This window comes from Nesoenas mayeri (assembly GCF_963082525.1).
Source record: "Nesoenas mayeri genome assembly, chromosome: 13".
Taxonomy (NCBI): domain Eukaryota; kingdom Metazoa; phylum Chordata; class Aves; order Columbiformes; family Columbidae; genus Nesoenas; species Nesoenas mayeri.
This window is the reverse complement of record NC_137550.1, coordinates 4,012,595-4,028,464: the sequence shown is the minus strand read 5'-3', so window position 1 is coordinate 4,028,464 and position 15,870 is coordinate 4,012,595. Positions and strand designations below refer to the sequence as shown.

General features: G+C 38.4%; 1 protein-coding gene across 8 annotated transcripts in view; it reads right to left on the bottom strand.

Annotated features, from left to right (window-relative positions):
- Positions 1–15,870, bottom strand: part of TBC1D8B (TBC1 domain family member 8B) — a 37,640-nt gene that overhangs the window by 15,745 nt on the left and 6,025 nt on the right. For all 8 annotated transcript variants that reach the window (XR_013922760.1, XR_013922761.1, XR_013922762.1 and 5 more), the window contains 8 exons: positions 13,149–13,259; positions 9,016–9,134; positions 8,291–8,516; positions 7,079–7,319; positions 6,252–6,459; positions 4,462–4,629; positions 3,078–3,227; positions 1,290–1,440 (listed from right to left, as the gene is read on the bottom strand). Coding sequence is in view for 3 of the 8 variants with exons in the window: in XM_080352601.1 (XP_080208727.1) it covers positions 1,290–1,440; positions 3,078–3,227; positions 4,462–4,629; positions 6,252–6,459; positions 7,079–7,319; positions 8,291–8,516; positions 9,016–9,134; positions 13,149–13,259 (1,374 nt within the window). In the remaining 5 variants the exon portion in view is untranslated. The remainder of the gene's footprint in view (positions 1–1,289; positions 1,441–3,077; positions 3,228–4,461; positions 4,630–6,251; positions 6,460–7,078; positions 7,320–8,290; positions 8,517–9,015; positions 9,135–13,148; positions 13,260–15,870) is intronic.

Below are 15,870 nucleotides of genomic sequence, written 5' to 3'. Positions count from 1 at the left end.
ATTGTATACAAATTTTTGGTGACTACAGAGGTACCTCACGATCTCCAGATGTTACTGCAGTAATGTATCAGAGTAATTCTACTGAAATTAATTTAATTACTCTGAATCGAAAACAGAAAAGTGACATAAAATAAGGGTTGGAGGAAATCTAACTCACTTTGCATTATAAAGTTGACTTTTAATTACTTTTTTGTTTCATTGCAGGGAAAAAATTTTTAAAAGGCTTCCTTTCACCTACAATTTTGCCCAGGTTTTCTGGAAAATACAATGCCTTTCCATTTGTAGAGCTGGAAACAGATTAGAAAACCTAGGCCAAGGACTGATATTTACTAATTAATTCTGTAACTTTTATGTCAACACCTTCCAAGACAGAGATACCGGATTGGTAACAGAAGCATAAATGCCTTTGTAAACACTCAAAGAATATTAGCAAAGATAAATCCATGTTCACATGTCCTCAAAAGGAACTACCATACAGTAGGCTGAATGAAGAGTATAAAATGCACTTGTCACGATAAACAGATCCTCTGGAACAGCAGAAAGCTCTGCCCAGGGAGTACAGGTAGCAGATAAGGTCCTGGGTGGCTGCTCAAAATCTGCAGCTCCTTTTCTGAATCCAACCCAGGCTTCCTGTAGGGTCAGTGGCTGCTGCTTTTCTAGGTGTTTCAGTGAGCGGGAACAGAAAGTGCACAGAGGTGTTGTAGAGGGGTGTCTTAACTCCCTGGGCCTTCATTCCCTCAAATTAAGTGCTCAGATGCAGGTGTGTTCTACAGAGGAAGCCACAAAAACCCACTCAGAGCTTTGGCAAGAGATCCCCTATGTGTGAGGAAGCCCACAATTCCTGTACATCTCACTCTCTAAACCAATCAAGAGCAAATAGCAAAGAGCTGTCAACAACTGGGGCCAAATTCTCTGCCAGGAAAAGTAATTTTTTTTCCTGTGTGTGGTAACACTATCCTCTTAGAAAGCTAAAATCAAAACAATCGACATGCTCTTCTTTTTAGCAAGTAAAGAGGCTTTGTTGAAACTGATTGTACCCTGAAACAGCATTTATTCTTATCACTTCTTTTCAACTGAACTTGTTATATGCAGGTTTAGTTTGAATCAAGGCAAAACAAAGTAACAGACAAAACTATCCTGTTCAACATTCTGAAGTGCCTGTCTTCAGAAAGATTTGGATAAATTGCCAGAGGTAAGTGCATTTTTTGTCAGACTACTTTCAGCCAGTAACTAGAACATCCATACAGGTGAATCCACAAAAAGAATCAATTATACTTGCTATGCAATACCTGAGAAGAGTAGCCAGAGTTCTCCTCTTAATGCCTCCGGGATCCCTCTTACAACTAGGTCTCGAGTCTTCTTTGTTCTAAACATGGTGACACCATGTCCCCGTTCCACAAAGAGGATGTTCCAGGACTGTTCTTTCATTTTTTCTTTCAACTATGAAAAGCAGAAAACAAGAAGCATTAGCTATACTGACCAAATTTTGCTCCCAGTTATATTCATATAAACTGAAAATGGCTGGCATCAGTTTTGATACATAAAATGAACACTGATGAAAATCAGAGCAAAATCTAACCTGTGCATAGTGTAAGTCAGCTCACTGTCACAGCTGCCTGCTTAATTACTCTGATAAATTAACATACATGTGTCAATTTTAACATATCTATGAACCGTTCTTTGCCAACAGCAATAAAAATGTACTAACACTGTTACAGATGAAATTATATCCCACTGAAACTCAGCAGGCAAAACAGCTTGCTTGCTTTTTTTGATTCATCATGATTTCTTGCATTATATTAGTTGACAGATTTGGAACAGAATGGCTACAAATGGTGGAAAGTACACAGAGGGATGGCATGACATCAGTGTCATTATTCTCACATAGTTTCTCAATCTTTCCTCAGCTTATTTACATGAGCTCCAAATAACACGAGGAGAGAAGCAATAATCAAGTAACTCTGCAGGAGAGTGAAGTCTAGTTGGATTAAAGAGCGGAACTAACAGCTGAAAACACACCCATATAGGTTTTACATTTAACCAAATATTTATCAATCAGACAGAACGTTTTAACAAGCTAGTAGTTTCTATTAACACAGAAGACAACAGTGTAAACATCTGAACTTCAGCAGGACCAGCCATGCAAGTAAAACCCGCTTTGCAGAATGAACATTCCCATTTCAGACGAAACTGAATTTACAGGCATTTTACCCGCAGAGATAGTAGAAGCAGTGAAACAGATCCTTCATGAAGTACAGGATTACTAATAAACTGTTGATGAAGTACCTAAAACACAATTCAGTTTCTCTGAAGCAAAGCAACTGATGACCAGGTGCTTCAGGGCTGAGGCAGCGTGAACGCTGCCACTGTATTTTCCGTGCATGCAGCAGTAAGATTTAACATTGTTAAAGCAATTAAAGGTGCCAAAAGTAGACTTTGGCTACTTTTGTTCAACATGCTATAATAGGTAGAACTCAAAAATCTGGATTCCCTTTTCTCCTGCCCAAAGGGTGTTTATTATCTGATATTTCTAATACGAAAAACTCCGTATCTTAATTCACCCAGTTCTGCTGAAAGACTTAATTTTAAAATAATACCTGTCTTCTTGCATATACTACAGAGAAGCAAAAATAGGATGTCCTACTGTAAAAACAATTAAAGAAACACTCTCTAGAGCATAACTTTGTTAGACAGAAGTGTAAAAGAATGAAACAAGGAAGAAATGAAGTCAATTTCTAGATAACATTCTCCTTGCCCCCAAAGAGCTTGTAGTGACTTTGTATCTTGACAATTCAGACAGATATGAAACATGGTCACTATCACGAAACAAACAGCCAACTCTTCCCTGAGGGGTGGAAAAGCAGGAGGAATTAGCTCCACAAAGATAAGGCATATCATTATTACACAAGAAGAGCAGAAAATTGAATGGAGCCATGAAGCAGCACCCTGTGGATTCCAAATACAGACAATGCAGATGAAGGAAGACTGGCAAAGTCCCAGAGGAAATCAGCAGCCTTGCTGGAATACAATCCTTTCCAATTAAGATTCTGAACACTGTTGGCCATTTTAGCTCTTACCATTTTAGGGTCTAGATTCTCAGTATCCTGAGGATGATAGACAGTCATTAGGGCTTCTGTACCAACAGTTCTGCTGTTATCTCTCTGACCCATTTTTGACGGTGCCGCATCAAAATCCTTTGGAGTATCCGAGGCAGAACTAGCTGCAACCTTGAAAAAAAATTTAACAGTGGTAGTTATAAATGCCAAACATCATTGTTCATTACATTAAGTTACAGGTATTAGACACGGACTTCCAAAATACATGAAAAACAGCAGTCCCTACTCTGCACAGCTGGGCTTTAAGAGGCTGCACTTGAACAAAAAATCCATCTCTACAGCCAAAACTCAATTATGAAAGGACAAATGTTGACAATGAGAACTGTAACAGACAGGGAGGCCTGACCATCCATCACCACTGAAGTCAAAAGAAAAGCATTCATTTAAATAGACCCGTATATTGAACTATACAGAAGTGCTGAGAGCATTTAAAAACCAGCATTAGAAGCTAGATTGTTTTTCAAAACCTGATGGAAAACAAAGTAAAAGAACCAAAACCACAATGCATTCACAGTAGCACCATTGTTTAACACATTCTCCTTCATATGGGCACAGAGTTATTTTTCCACACCTTAAACCCAGAGGTACATGACTTAGCATGGTATGTCAATATAATGTAGATACAACCAAAACAAGGTAATCTAAAAAGGAATGCCCCTTAACATCCAGGGCTGTGCTGTACCCTTATCAGCTGAGCATTGCTGCTGATATCAAACTATCTTGCATTTATTAATCATTTTTGCCCTTTAATCCTTAAGAATCAAAATCTCAAGATAGAGATTTTGCTGATACACTGATATTTTCCACAAAAGGCACTTCTTTGTACACTTCTCCACTCTTAAAACTGTTACTTCAGAGACTACTCGAGCTGATTCCATTTTTTCAGGGGAAAATTTTCAGGGAAGAGATACAGCAACTACGTAATTCTTGTAATGGATGTTTTGTCATTGCTTTCTTATTTCTCCTGCATGAAACTATACTTACAGATTTCTTCACATCTAGAAACAACCTTACAATCATTCCATCAACTTCCTGAGTCAAATAGCTGGCAAAAAACAATACAACTACACATAATTTTCCATCAGACTGGTGGACTTTTGTTTTAATGTGAAGGGTCTGAGGGCAATAGACGGGACCATGATTTTTAAAAAGAAAAAAAATATTTAGACAACTTGAAATCTAGAGGTACAGCAGACACTGTTACCCATCTTGTGTCTAGATTCAGGCTTACAGATAGATGTATTGCATTACACAGCAAAACACTAACAACAACACATAAACTCAGGAAGTCTAGACAACTTATGCCTAGGAGCAGGTAATAAAACAGAATTAGCAGAGCAGCTACCTCTGCATTTATGATGTGTTGTGGACTTGAAGTTGCACTGCATTTCATTCTGAGCTTTGCCACAAGCTGTTCGAAATCTCTAACCTCCGTGAAACGAAAAGCTGTTTTTCCTTTGGTACTAATGCTGACTCCTCTGTTGGCTGGATCTGCCTTATCCACCCCTGTGACCTACAGAAGCAAGGACACATAAATTAGGCAACAAATTTTACCAGCTTACTTCTAAAAGAGAAAACCTGTTAAAAATACATGAGTACATGAAACAGTGCTATGAAGCAACACATGGACAGAATTAGCAACCCAAGTAACAAATTCACTACTTTAAAGCTCAGTGGTCTGGAGCTATTTTAACACAAGATAAGTATTATGCGACAGATTTTCGAAAGAGTATAAAAAAATCTTTGAAAAGGTTTTCCCAGCTGTAAGGGCTGAGCTTCTTTGAAAATCTCACCTCCTTGTACCTGCTGGAGCTGTTACTCTTTTATTCTTACCATCCAAAAGCAGACAAAACATGGCTTTTGCAAGTAATCAAAGGAATCAAGCTTCATAAGAATGAATTTCCAGTGAGAATACCCGTTCAAAGACAGCTGTCATAACACATGACAGCTGGAGCTGATTTTAATTGCCATGATGGAACAGTTAAGGATTAGAGCAGTTAATACACTTTAATAATGCAAGTACAAGTGAGACAATCATGAAGAGCTAGACTGACTGCTATTGCTGATGCTTTCACATTGTTACAGGTAAAGAATGAAATACCACTGAGCTAAAGATACTCTGCAGTACACTATCACTGTGTAATAGTGAGGGGCCAACAATCCACAAGAAAGAATTCAGAATCAGTTCCTTTAACTCAGCCTCTTTTTGTTTTCACAGGTTATGGAAGTGTCTATTGTTTGCAGAACTATTTATAGATGATCAGTTAAACTGCTTTATCTGGGGGAGGAACACCACGTGTATTGCTGCAATTGGCTCAGCTCACCCCCCTCCGTCAGGTGTCTTATGTCAGGCAGCATGTACACGAAGTATGTAGAGCAACCACAGAGAAATTACAGAACCTCATTAATTTTTAGGTGACTGTAAAATATGCCTGGGTGCTGATCAAAAGCTTTTAACACTGGAAGACTGAAATGTGGCAATGTCCCGGGGCACATGATGTCAAGAGAGGGATGAAGGGCTTTTTTTTCTCAGATGTTACTCCACAGTCTAGCTATAGTACTCTATAGAAATATGAATGCTGCATCCTTTAAATATGGTCCTTATTCAGTCTGTTGAGACTATCAGCTGTGGTGGCATTGATACACTGACAACTGTCAATGGATTTTCCTACAGACCTTTGCACAGGCAGCACTGCTCAACTGCTGCAAAAAGAACTGCACTACTCAGCTAAGAAATAAACACACCAGAGAAATTATTAACCTTCAGGATCCTCTACCCTCTCCAAATCTTTACTTTTTATCTTGAGAATCAACCTTTCACTCAACTTCAAGAATTAAGCATAAGCTTTTCAATTATTTAAAAAACAAACAAATGAAATTACAAAATTAGGATTCTGTACGCAGCTACAGAAATCAGAGTAAATATAAAAAGGGCAAGAGGATACAGGGAACAAAGCTGAAACATGACAGCAGTTCTACAGACCTACAAACAGAATTCCTACATGCAGTATCCAAAGCAGGGGGAAACATATGACATAAAGTAAGCAGATTCTAATGAAAATCTGCTAAACTGGCATTAAACTACACAAGTGCAAAACTTTGGTATAACTGGCTCGGACCTTTAGCTTGCATTACCTCTCTTAATGGAATGATTACACTGCACAGGCTGCCATCCTGGCTGGCAAAGCAAACGTAGTTTTCTGAAATGCACATTTTCCCATGGGTGTTGTAATGACTGAAAGGAACCCATAAGAAGCACTCATGAACTTCCTTCAAGGTCTCTTCTTTGGGGAGTCTGAAGAATGCGCTAAACTGCTCACTGTGGGCACGGCTCTCTAGGCCTCTATGTTAAAAACAGAACACAAAAAACAGGGTAAAAGATACAAAAGAAAAATTAAATCAGTTTAAAATGTCTTTACAAATACAAAAGTTAAAAATACCTTGGGAAATGAGAGTAAAACATCATGTTCTCCCATAATCCATGGGCTCTGCTGGAGGGTTCTACATTTTCCTTGAAGATGCAACAAAGCCAAGACTATACCTACCTATATAAACCCACCTAGCAAAGTCATTAAATACTTAAACACTTCACTAAACAGGAATAGATTCAACCGTGTTCTCACACAGTGAAGCACTCTGCTGAACCAGGGCCCACAGGCAGTGCAGAAAAACATACTAATAGCCCAGCCTGCTCTCTTTCCTCACCCATCAAAATGGTCCATTTAACCCCAAAACAAGTTTGGGCTTGACAGAGGTTAATTAGCTAGAAGTGTAGCACATGTTATCAACATCTGCTGTGGGCTAATTCTTCACAAGAAACTGCAGCCAAAAACAATGTTTTGGTTGTAAAGCAACATCCCTCTCTGGCACTGCTACCAAACTGAGCTCTCAATTACCCAGGAAACACAACCTAAAACGGGTTTTATTATTACTTACTATAGAACTAAATAGTAATATATTACCTCTTGGTGATCTGCAAGGGGTCATGAAGGACTAGGTCATTTTCAAATGTCTCCTTGTCAAAAAGTCTCCTAACAGCATAGTTTGCCAGCTGCTCCATGAGAAGGAACGTTTCACTAATGTGCAAAAACATGGAAAAATAGTGATCTTCCCCACGGGAGCAGACATGAATGCTCTCTGTCAGAATCACATTGGAGGTCTTCTCAAGTTTGGATATTTCATCCCAGGAGATAATAAGTTTTACTGAAAATACAAATATAATCAGACATGAGTAACTTCTCATGAGCTGCTACCCTCATACTAAAAAAAAGAAGAAAAAAATAGTAGCAGTCAACAGCACTAATAAGATAATTAAGTAACACAGCTTAATGATAACTCACTTGGAAGGGGCTACAAATTCACAAGCACAAAAAACAATCTCTTTGCAATTCCTTTAAAGTAATTCCATTAGAAAAAAATTTATAGAAAGAAAAGCATTCAAGAAAGACGCACCATGTATGAAAATACAAGCTTACATCACCTTTTCTTCACTATCATGTGAATGTGCAAATTGCAAACAAATACCATCATACAAGCTACCCCACTTGAAGAGTTTACATATAGGGCTTCTTAAAGTAAATTGATCACCTTCCAAAATTCAGAGGAACTGTGACCATTAGCTATAACATTTCTCATTACAAATGAAAATTAGCTTAGAAAGGATCCTACTGTCTTTGTGCTTTCTAGTTCTCACATAAATACAGTTGCAGCTCACACTATTAGAGGAATTTATTTGGGCATCTCTAACTTTACACAGGATAAAAAAAAAGATAAGTGCAATTATCACCAGTGCATAGTGTGCCCATGTGAAAAATTAAGTCTCTGTGTGTGAAGAAGTAAGTGTAATCCTCACAGACTGAATTAATATGCAGCATGAACTAAAAATGATGGACAACTTTCAGTTACAGTCAACTGCAAGAGGTCTGCCTTCTCTCTAAAGACTGTATAGAGAAAGAAAGCTAATGGACATTGTGTAGTAAGTTACACAAATGTATTCCTTTCCATAAAGTATTTTATATTTGCAGTTTTTTCTGTTCTGTATTGACATCTGCTCATACGGCAAAATAGGTCCCTTCATGAAATAGCTCCGTTAGCATGTAGGAAGAATTCTTCCAAATCTGAAAGATAAACAGTAAAATGTGACGGGATTAGGCTTAGCATCAAGGATTACTTACTTTCTGCTCCAAGCAAAAATGAGTAAAAGCTAAGGAAGTTGGTACTAAGATAAAGCCATCCTTGACAGGGCACTCTGCCCTTCCAGTAACTGCACGAGTAATAGGTAACCAACTTCTCCTGCTCTGGTAAGCCAAAACACTTTTCAAACTTCATAAGACCTTCACGAAACTTCTCGGGATCATCTTCTTTTACAAAAGAACCTTTTCCCTCTTCAGCAATCAAGCCCTAAAACAAAATAACCAGTTACTTTATATATGCATCAGTGTGAGTGTGTGCCATATAAGCACCTGCACACAAACAGCACAGCATTCTCAGATCTCCTCTTCTGAAATAGATGTTTTCCTCACTTTATCACAAGAACTCCTGGGCTAAATATTCAGCATATATAAAATGAACCGTTGCACCTTCACAAAAATATACCATATGCTTCCCAGGCATTACTAAAGTTATTATAGAATAAGTTATCATCAGTGTTAGACCACTATCTCAAAGCACCTGGTGTATCAATTATCAGAAAGAGTTTATGTCAAACAACCTTAGTTAACTGTGAGGCAGATAAACAACAATGGAGTGTGTCCAAGTTAACAGCCACGCACTATTCAATCAGGAGTATGTAGCATTACAGTGCTGCCCTTCAATATTCTAAAGAGGATGTATTATTTGTGTACATTTAGAGGAAAAAATACTTGGCCCTTCCCAATTATATTATGTGCCTGTTACTTACTCTTATCTTTCCCTGGACAAAGCTCGTAATATCTTCATTTGAATCAAATACTGATAAAGTCTTCATAACATTGTCTTCTAACCATTTCCAGTGTTCTGTTATTTCCTCTCTGCTGGCTCCTGATTGAAAGAGAAAGCTAATATTACTTAAAATTAGAACAGACTTCAATCACTTCACTAAAAATATTAATCAAGAGCATACTTAGCAAATTCCTGATTCACAGAGTAATCGAGATACACAAGTCCAAACCACAAGTCTCAAATTTATTGTCCAGCTCTTGTGTACACTAAAAATGCATTTGGTGTACATTAAAAATGTGCACTGCCGTGTTTTTATCTTTCAAGCCCTTTACGCAGCTGTATTTCTGGCCTTCACATTCAGAAGCATGTCAGCTTTGTCAACGTGGTGTGGCTCGGCGCTGAAGCCTGAACTGGACTGACAGTTCCTTCAGCTCAGCGGTACCTCCCCAACACAGACAGCACAGCATCGCTAGAACACTCCCAGTCTCACAGTCCAGAAGGTGGGAGATGTGACATCAAATTCATGAGATGAAGAAAATGGAATCTGCGCCTTTGATATGCTCACCTGCAAGCAGAGCTCCAAGACTTAGACCTGCTGTGCAAAATCCCTTCTACCAAGTGTAAGGATGTAAAGCAAACATCACTGTAACCAGGGAGGCAGCAAAGATTTCTCTTTGGATCCATGAAACAAGCATTTACGCTGCTTATAACAGACACTTGGTACTTACTTGTGTACAGGTCATGGTTTTATCTCATTCTCTATCAAGTCACATTTTAACTATACCTCTAACCACACTAAAGCTCAGGCAACTGCCAGTCAGGAAACAATAAAGTTCTGCTTATGCTGTAATTCCAAACAATGCATTGTTTCCATATGTCTGCAAGCAGAGGAGTAACTTAAGAAACCTGTTATCAATAATCAAAAGGAATGTACAAACCACAGAGCCAAGACAAAATTCAATGTTCAAAAAATATAAATACTGCATTTTCAAACACATGAGAGAGAAGCCAACCTTCTTACTTTCTTTATTTTACACTGCTTTTTAATATAGGTTTGAGAGAGCTGGCACTTACTGTATGGTGAATATCACTGCAACTTTACAAAAAATAAAATCATCTCTCACATGAACTTCTCAGAAATACATTTAGATTACTGGTTTAATTTAAATAGAAATGAACAATCTTACCCACTAGTTACTTTTATAATTAGAGAAATGTGGTAGGCCAACTACAAAATGCTTGCGGTAATTAATCTTATTCTTTTCACATACTCAATTACAAATTGTGCAAGTGGTAATAAGCAGAGATGATACCAGTGAAACAACAGCACAGGTCCATCAAGTTCAATACTGAGTCAGTTCTTTAAAGACAGGTGGCTCCCCATCAGATAGTGCGGGACAGGGAAAGAATTTACATAAGTTTGAATAAAGAGATACTAGAATATCAACTATTCGTCAGTTTCATCCTCCACACGACTGCTCACAAACCAAATCAGTCAGGGCAATCACATAGTACCTACACCCTAAGCAAGAACACACCTTTAACAATTTCTTTTTTCTCAATTTGCTTTGTAAAGACTAATTAAAGAACTTTCAGTGGACACGAAAGAATTAGTTAAAGTTGTCTTGGGAGTGAATAGGAATTGTTCTAATTATGGTTAAATAGTCAGACTGCACTACACAGGGTGGATTTGCAACAACACTTTAAAAACTATATGAAGAGTAATTAACATAGCAATTAGATTGCAAACTAATTATTTTTCTCAGACTACACATGTAGACCAATTATTTGAGTCACCGCGTGAATCACAGGGACAGATGTGACACAGTAAAGATGCAACATTTTAATACATATTTAAATGATTTAGAACCACTGTTTCAGATCCTTTCTATGTAATAGCAGAGACAAAATCTAGACTTTTCAATTTCTTCACTTCACAGAAGGAACAATCTGCTTTCTAACATGAAGTACGACTACATTATATAGCCTTTTGTTGTAAAGCATACTTACATAGCACAGATTTAAGATAAATTCAGTCCTAAAGTGAAGATTATCCTTTGTGTTTTCCCAAGGGCTGAGCTCATGGCCTTAGAATTCCCCAGAGCATATTTCCAACAAATTTATCAAAGTATCCTTTTGACAGCCTGACACGAATCAGTTCTCACTTCTTCAGAAGTAGTCCTAAAATTTTATTAACTGCCAATTCACAAACTGTTCAAATTCTATCAACTTTATAAGGCTGCCCTTTAAAGTGACATGTAAGGAATTACATTAAATTGTTATTGAACAGTTCTCTCACTGACTACTGCCCTTCCGAGAAGAGCACTGGAGTGCTGTGACCAGCTCTGGAGCCTCAGCACAGGACCGACATGGACCTGCTGGAGAGGGGCCAGAGGAGCCACACGAACGATCCGAGGCTGGAACAGCTCTGCTGGGAGATCAGGCTGAGAGAGCTGGGCTGTTCAGCCTGGAGGAGGCTCCAGGTAGACCTTAGTGCAGCTTTTCACTCCTTAAAAGAGGCCAATAAGAAAGATGGGGACAGACACTTCAGCAAAGCCTGCTGTGACGGGACAAGGGGTGATGATTTTAAACCAAAAGAGGGGAGATTCAGGCCAGACATGATGAAGAAATGTTTTACGCTGAGGGTGGTGAGACACTGGCCCAGGTTGCCCAGAGAGGTGGTGGATGAACCATCCCTGGAGACATCCCAGGCCAGGCTGGACGGGGCTCTGAGCAACCTGAGCTGGTGAAGATGTCCCTGCTCATGGCAGGGGGGGCACTGGGGGAGCTGGGAAGGTCCCTTCAACCCAAACTATTCTGTGATTCTAAGTCCTTGCAGAGCATGAACAGGATCAGATTAGCATTACACTATGAAATGTGTAAACTACAAGAACAAATCTGTATTTAAAAAACACCTAACTGTATAGAAAAGAGAGAAAGAGGCACAATTTTTCATTTAAGGTGAAGCCATGAAGATTCATAATCAAGCAATAACAGCAAAATCCAATGTAACAACTAGTAGAATTACTCATGCATGTGTTTGCAGAATGTTAGATTTCCTTCAAAGCTCAGCTTTTGCCACAGGCAACTAAAAGGAAGGCCTAGAACACAGAGAAGTCCCAGTGGAGTTCTGTTTCTTTAAAGATCACTACTAATTTAAAAAAAAAAAAAAAGCATGGAAAAATGAGCTTAAATATATGGTTCTTTTTCACTGTAATTATAGATGTTTTCAGAGTTTAAAAAAAGCCCAAATAGATTAATTCCACAACAATGACTTTAGCATTAGACCACAAGACAATATTCATTTCAAGACAATATTCATTTCAATACAAAGACAAGACCATGACTTAGAAGAAAAAACAATGATGTATGTAAGGAATAAAAGGGCCTTCTCAACTTGTGCAGTGGAGTGGACGGTCAATAGTTAAGCAGCCTGTATAAAGGAATAAGACTTTATCTTCAGGACAAGTGGCAAAACTTTAAAAAAAAAATGTAAAAAAATAAACTCATGCACACCATCAAAAAGCACGCTCTAGGAGAATTCACATACCCTACTCTCAAGGTCAATTTTCTATTCCATTTCCTACTCATTAACAACACAACATGAGAAAGAGAAAGAACTTCTTACACTATGAGAGCAAGAGGTAATGCAGAAGAATTCAGCTCCAACCATGATGGAGAACCTGGCTCATTTTAACAAGCGAAGAGAAAGTAGGAAAAAAGCATCAGGATAAGGAGCTCCCATTACTCCTATCTACAGCACATTTAGTACTCCCAAGGGTCAAGTTATCCCTATCACCCTGAACTGTTACGAGCTTGCAGCTTCCAAAAGATTGTGCCTCTGTTATTCTAAGAGAACACCAAGGCTTTAGTGAAGTACCACTGCAGACACCAGGCAACCTGAAGCTGTAATATAAAGAGTTCATAGACACATTCTGAAAAACTGGAACCACACACTACTGTCCATCTCCGGTTTGCAAATTATTTTAAACCATTTAGAGGTCACAAGAATGAATAATGATGTGAGAAGATTAACCCAAAAACGGATGCTGTAGTTTGTACCCTCATTTTGCACTTTATAAACTCAGTTTGCTTCTAAACGACAGTACATACCGCATGCAATGGACCAGTAGACTTGAGAGTCTGGTGTCTGATGCAGGATGCGAAATGGGGCGACTTTCGATGTAGAATCCAACACCGCATCTAACGTTCCCACGAGAAGACCTGTTGCGATCAAGAAAATGTATACAGCAGACTGAAAGTGAGGTTCTGAAATGTACACTTGCTTCTGATTCCTTTCTTATTGAACAGGATTGTGCCCAAGTAAAGACTAATGAATGCTGAGAAAATAAGAAGCACAAATGAGTAAAGCAAAAAGTGCTCTCAGAGGAAACTCTTTGGGAGGTCACGATATTTTGGTCCAGTAAAAGCCATTATAAACATAAAATGAGGGTGAAGAAAGCTTTTGAGATAACCCCTTAGCAGCAACAGCCATGTAGTATAGTGAACTGGAGTACAACCTGAAACGTAACATGGTAGTTCCCAGCTTTCAATGAGAACAAGCAGTAATTGAACGGCCTCTTAATTAGTCATTTACTGTTGTTCTGTTTTCTAGTCACAGGAAACAGCTCTGAGGAGACTGTAACTCCATTATATCTGAATTTTACAAAAATCCCACTGTCTTATATGAGAATAGTGTATCGTGTGTTCTGTACATACAAAAGTTTTGCTGCTCATACCACACTACAGCTAGAAAATGCCTGCCATTCTTCATAGTCTGTCGGATGACTCCTACGTAAAGTACAGAACACTAATATTTCATGCTACTACCACATGCATAAGTATATTACATAAAATGCATTATTCCCATATAGATTATACACCCAAGACAGAATGGCCATGTCACCTCCAGGCCACTGGATACAGAATTAGCTCCTATTAAACAGAGTTGTGATCAAAATATATGGACTTCATTAACGAGACATACTTCATCTCTCCATAACTGGGAGCAAAAAGTTTCCTGAGAAAATGAGTACGCATTTTATCTTGGCTGCCAAAATCATTCTTCCTGTACAGTAATAAAACCATTAACCCAGATATATTAAAAGTTCCTTTCAAATTTAAGAATTATGGAATTCTAAAAGAGGAAGAAAAATCCACACGGAAAAAATACAAGCTTTTGGATCCTGATGCACAAGTAAAACTTTTTCTTCTTGTAACAACAGAAACAAAAATACAAGCAACAATATCTTATACTTCCTTCCTGTATTTCCTATGCTTGCTATCCTTATAGCATGGCCACATAAATGGAAAGCTCAATTAAAGCAAAGCTGCCAAAGCAATCACATAGAGCTTGTATGCTCCTACAGAAGAACTGCGAAACAAGAGACAAGATTACCCCCAAAAATATGAGAGACATAATTACCCAAAGACATGATGCAAAGTCTGTTCCGCAAACCTGCTGAGATCATGGATGCAGGGTATTCCCCCCAAAAAAACGCTATTAGGGTCAAGAGCTTCTATGCAAAGTTAATATATCCCTTGTAACACCTCTAAGTACACTTTCATGTTTAAGGGAAAATTTCATTCAGGTGCTTAATATCCCATAGAAGCAGTAGGTTTAGATTATTTCAAACATATTCCTCAAAAGTTACTTCAGAATTTTTAGGCTGGCTTCTGGTAGTTTTTGTTCTACTTTCTTTCCATTAACCTCCTCTCAAATTCTGAAAAATAATTGTGACAATCATCCTTAGAACACGGTTTTCCTAAGGATACACTTCCAGCATAGAGCCTGTGTGACTACCTTACTGTGGCTCTTCAAGTTATAGAATGGTTTTTGCCTCTCTACAATAAAACAGAAGTGAATATTAAAGAAAAACAACAACAACAAAAGATCAGTACATTACATCAATCAAAAATACTATCTTGTCTTGTCTGCAATTCATAGATTGTAAATTACTGTTGGAAAGTATAATTTTTTGGTAGTTTCTAACTGAAGTCAGGCATTGAATAGATAACGACATTTCTGTCTGTTGAAAGAGCTCTGGCTTACTGAATGAATCATAACACTGAGCTGAGCTCAATGTTGGCTCTGTTTCAGTAAACGTTTTATTATTTCATTCACAATTCTCCTAATATCATTTTCTGTTATGATACACCGTACAAGGACACTAGACCATTTGTAAGACTGATGGTAAGGCTCAGCTTGAGAGAACAATTACAACAGCACTCCAGAAAGCAGCACTCCACCAAGTCCCTAAGAGTTTCCAGCTACTTGGAATAAACCACCTCAGGTTAGTATCAGCCACTTCCACAGTCCCACAAGCCAACACTGCTTTGTCCATGAACGCAACATAGACTACAGGTTTGTGTTTAAGCCAACAAATACTCAGCACATTACAAACTAATTCCACAGCTATGGCCACTGATTCCATTGCAAGCAATCAGCAGAGTCTCACCTTCTTACCCTAGTCCTGAAGGTGCTCTATGAGCTGCAAATTTTGTGAATACTGTATTACCAGTCAGGGTTTCCAGAACTACAAGTTGTTGGGTGCTTCTCAGCAAGCACTCCCTTTTATTGCTATTTCCCAATGGGAAATCAAGAACCATGTTCCCGCAGGCAGCTGGCACTCTGCTGGTTCCATGCACACAAGCCTACTGAAGAAAGACAAACTTCAAGGACTGCAGAGATTTAAAACTCACCTGTATTCACAAGGATATTACTTGTGAAATAAGGGAATAGGTAGCAAAAGAATCAGTAACTGCTCAGCACAGACACTGGCATTATCTGGATAAGGGTGGCATGGGGAAAAAGTAGCTTCGGCCACACTTGCCA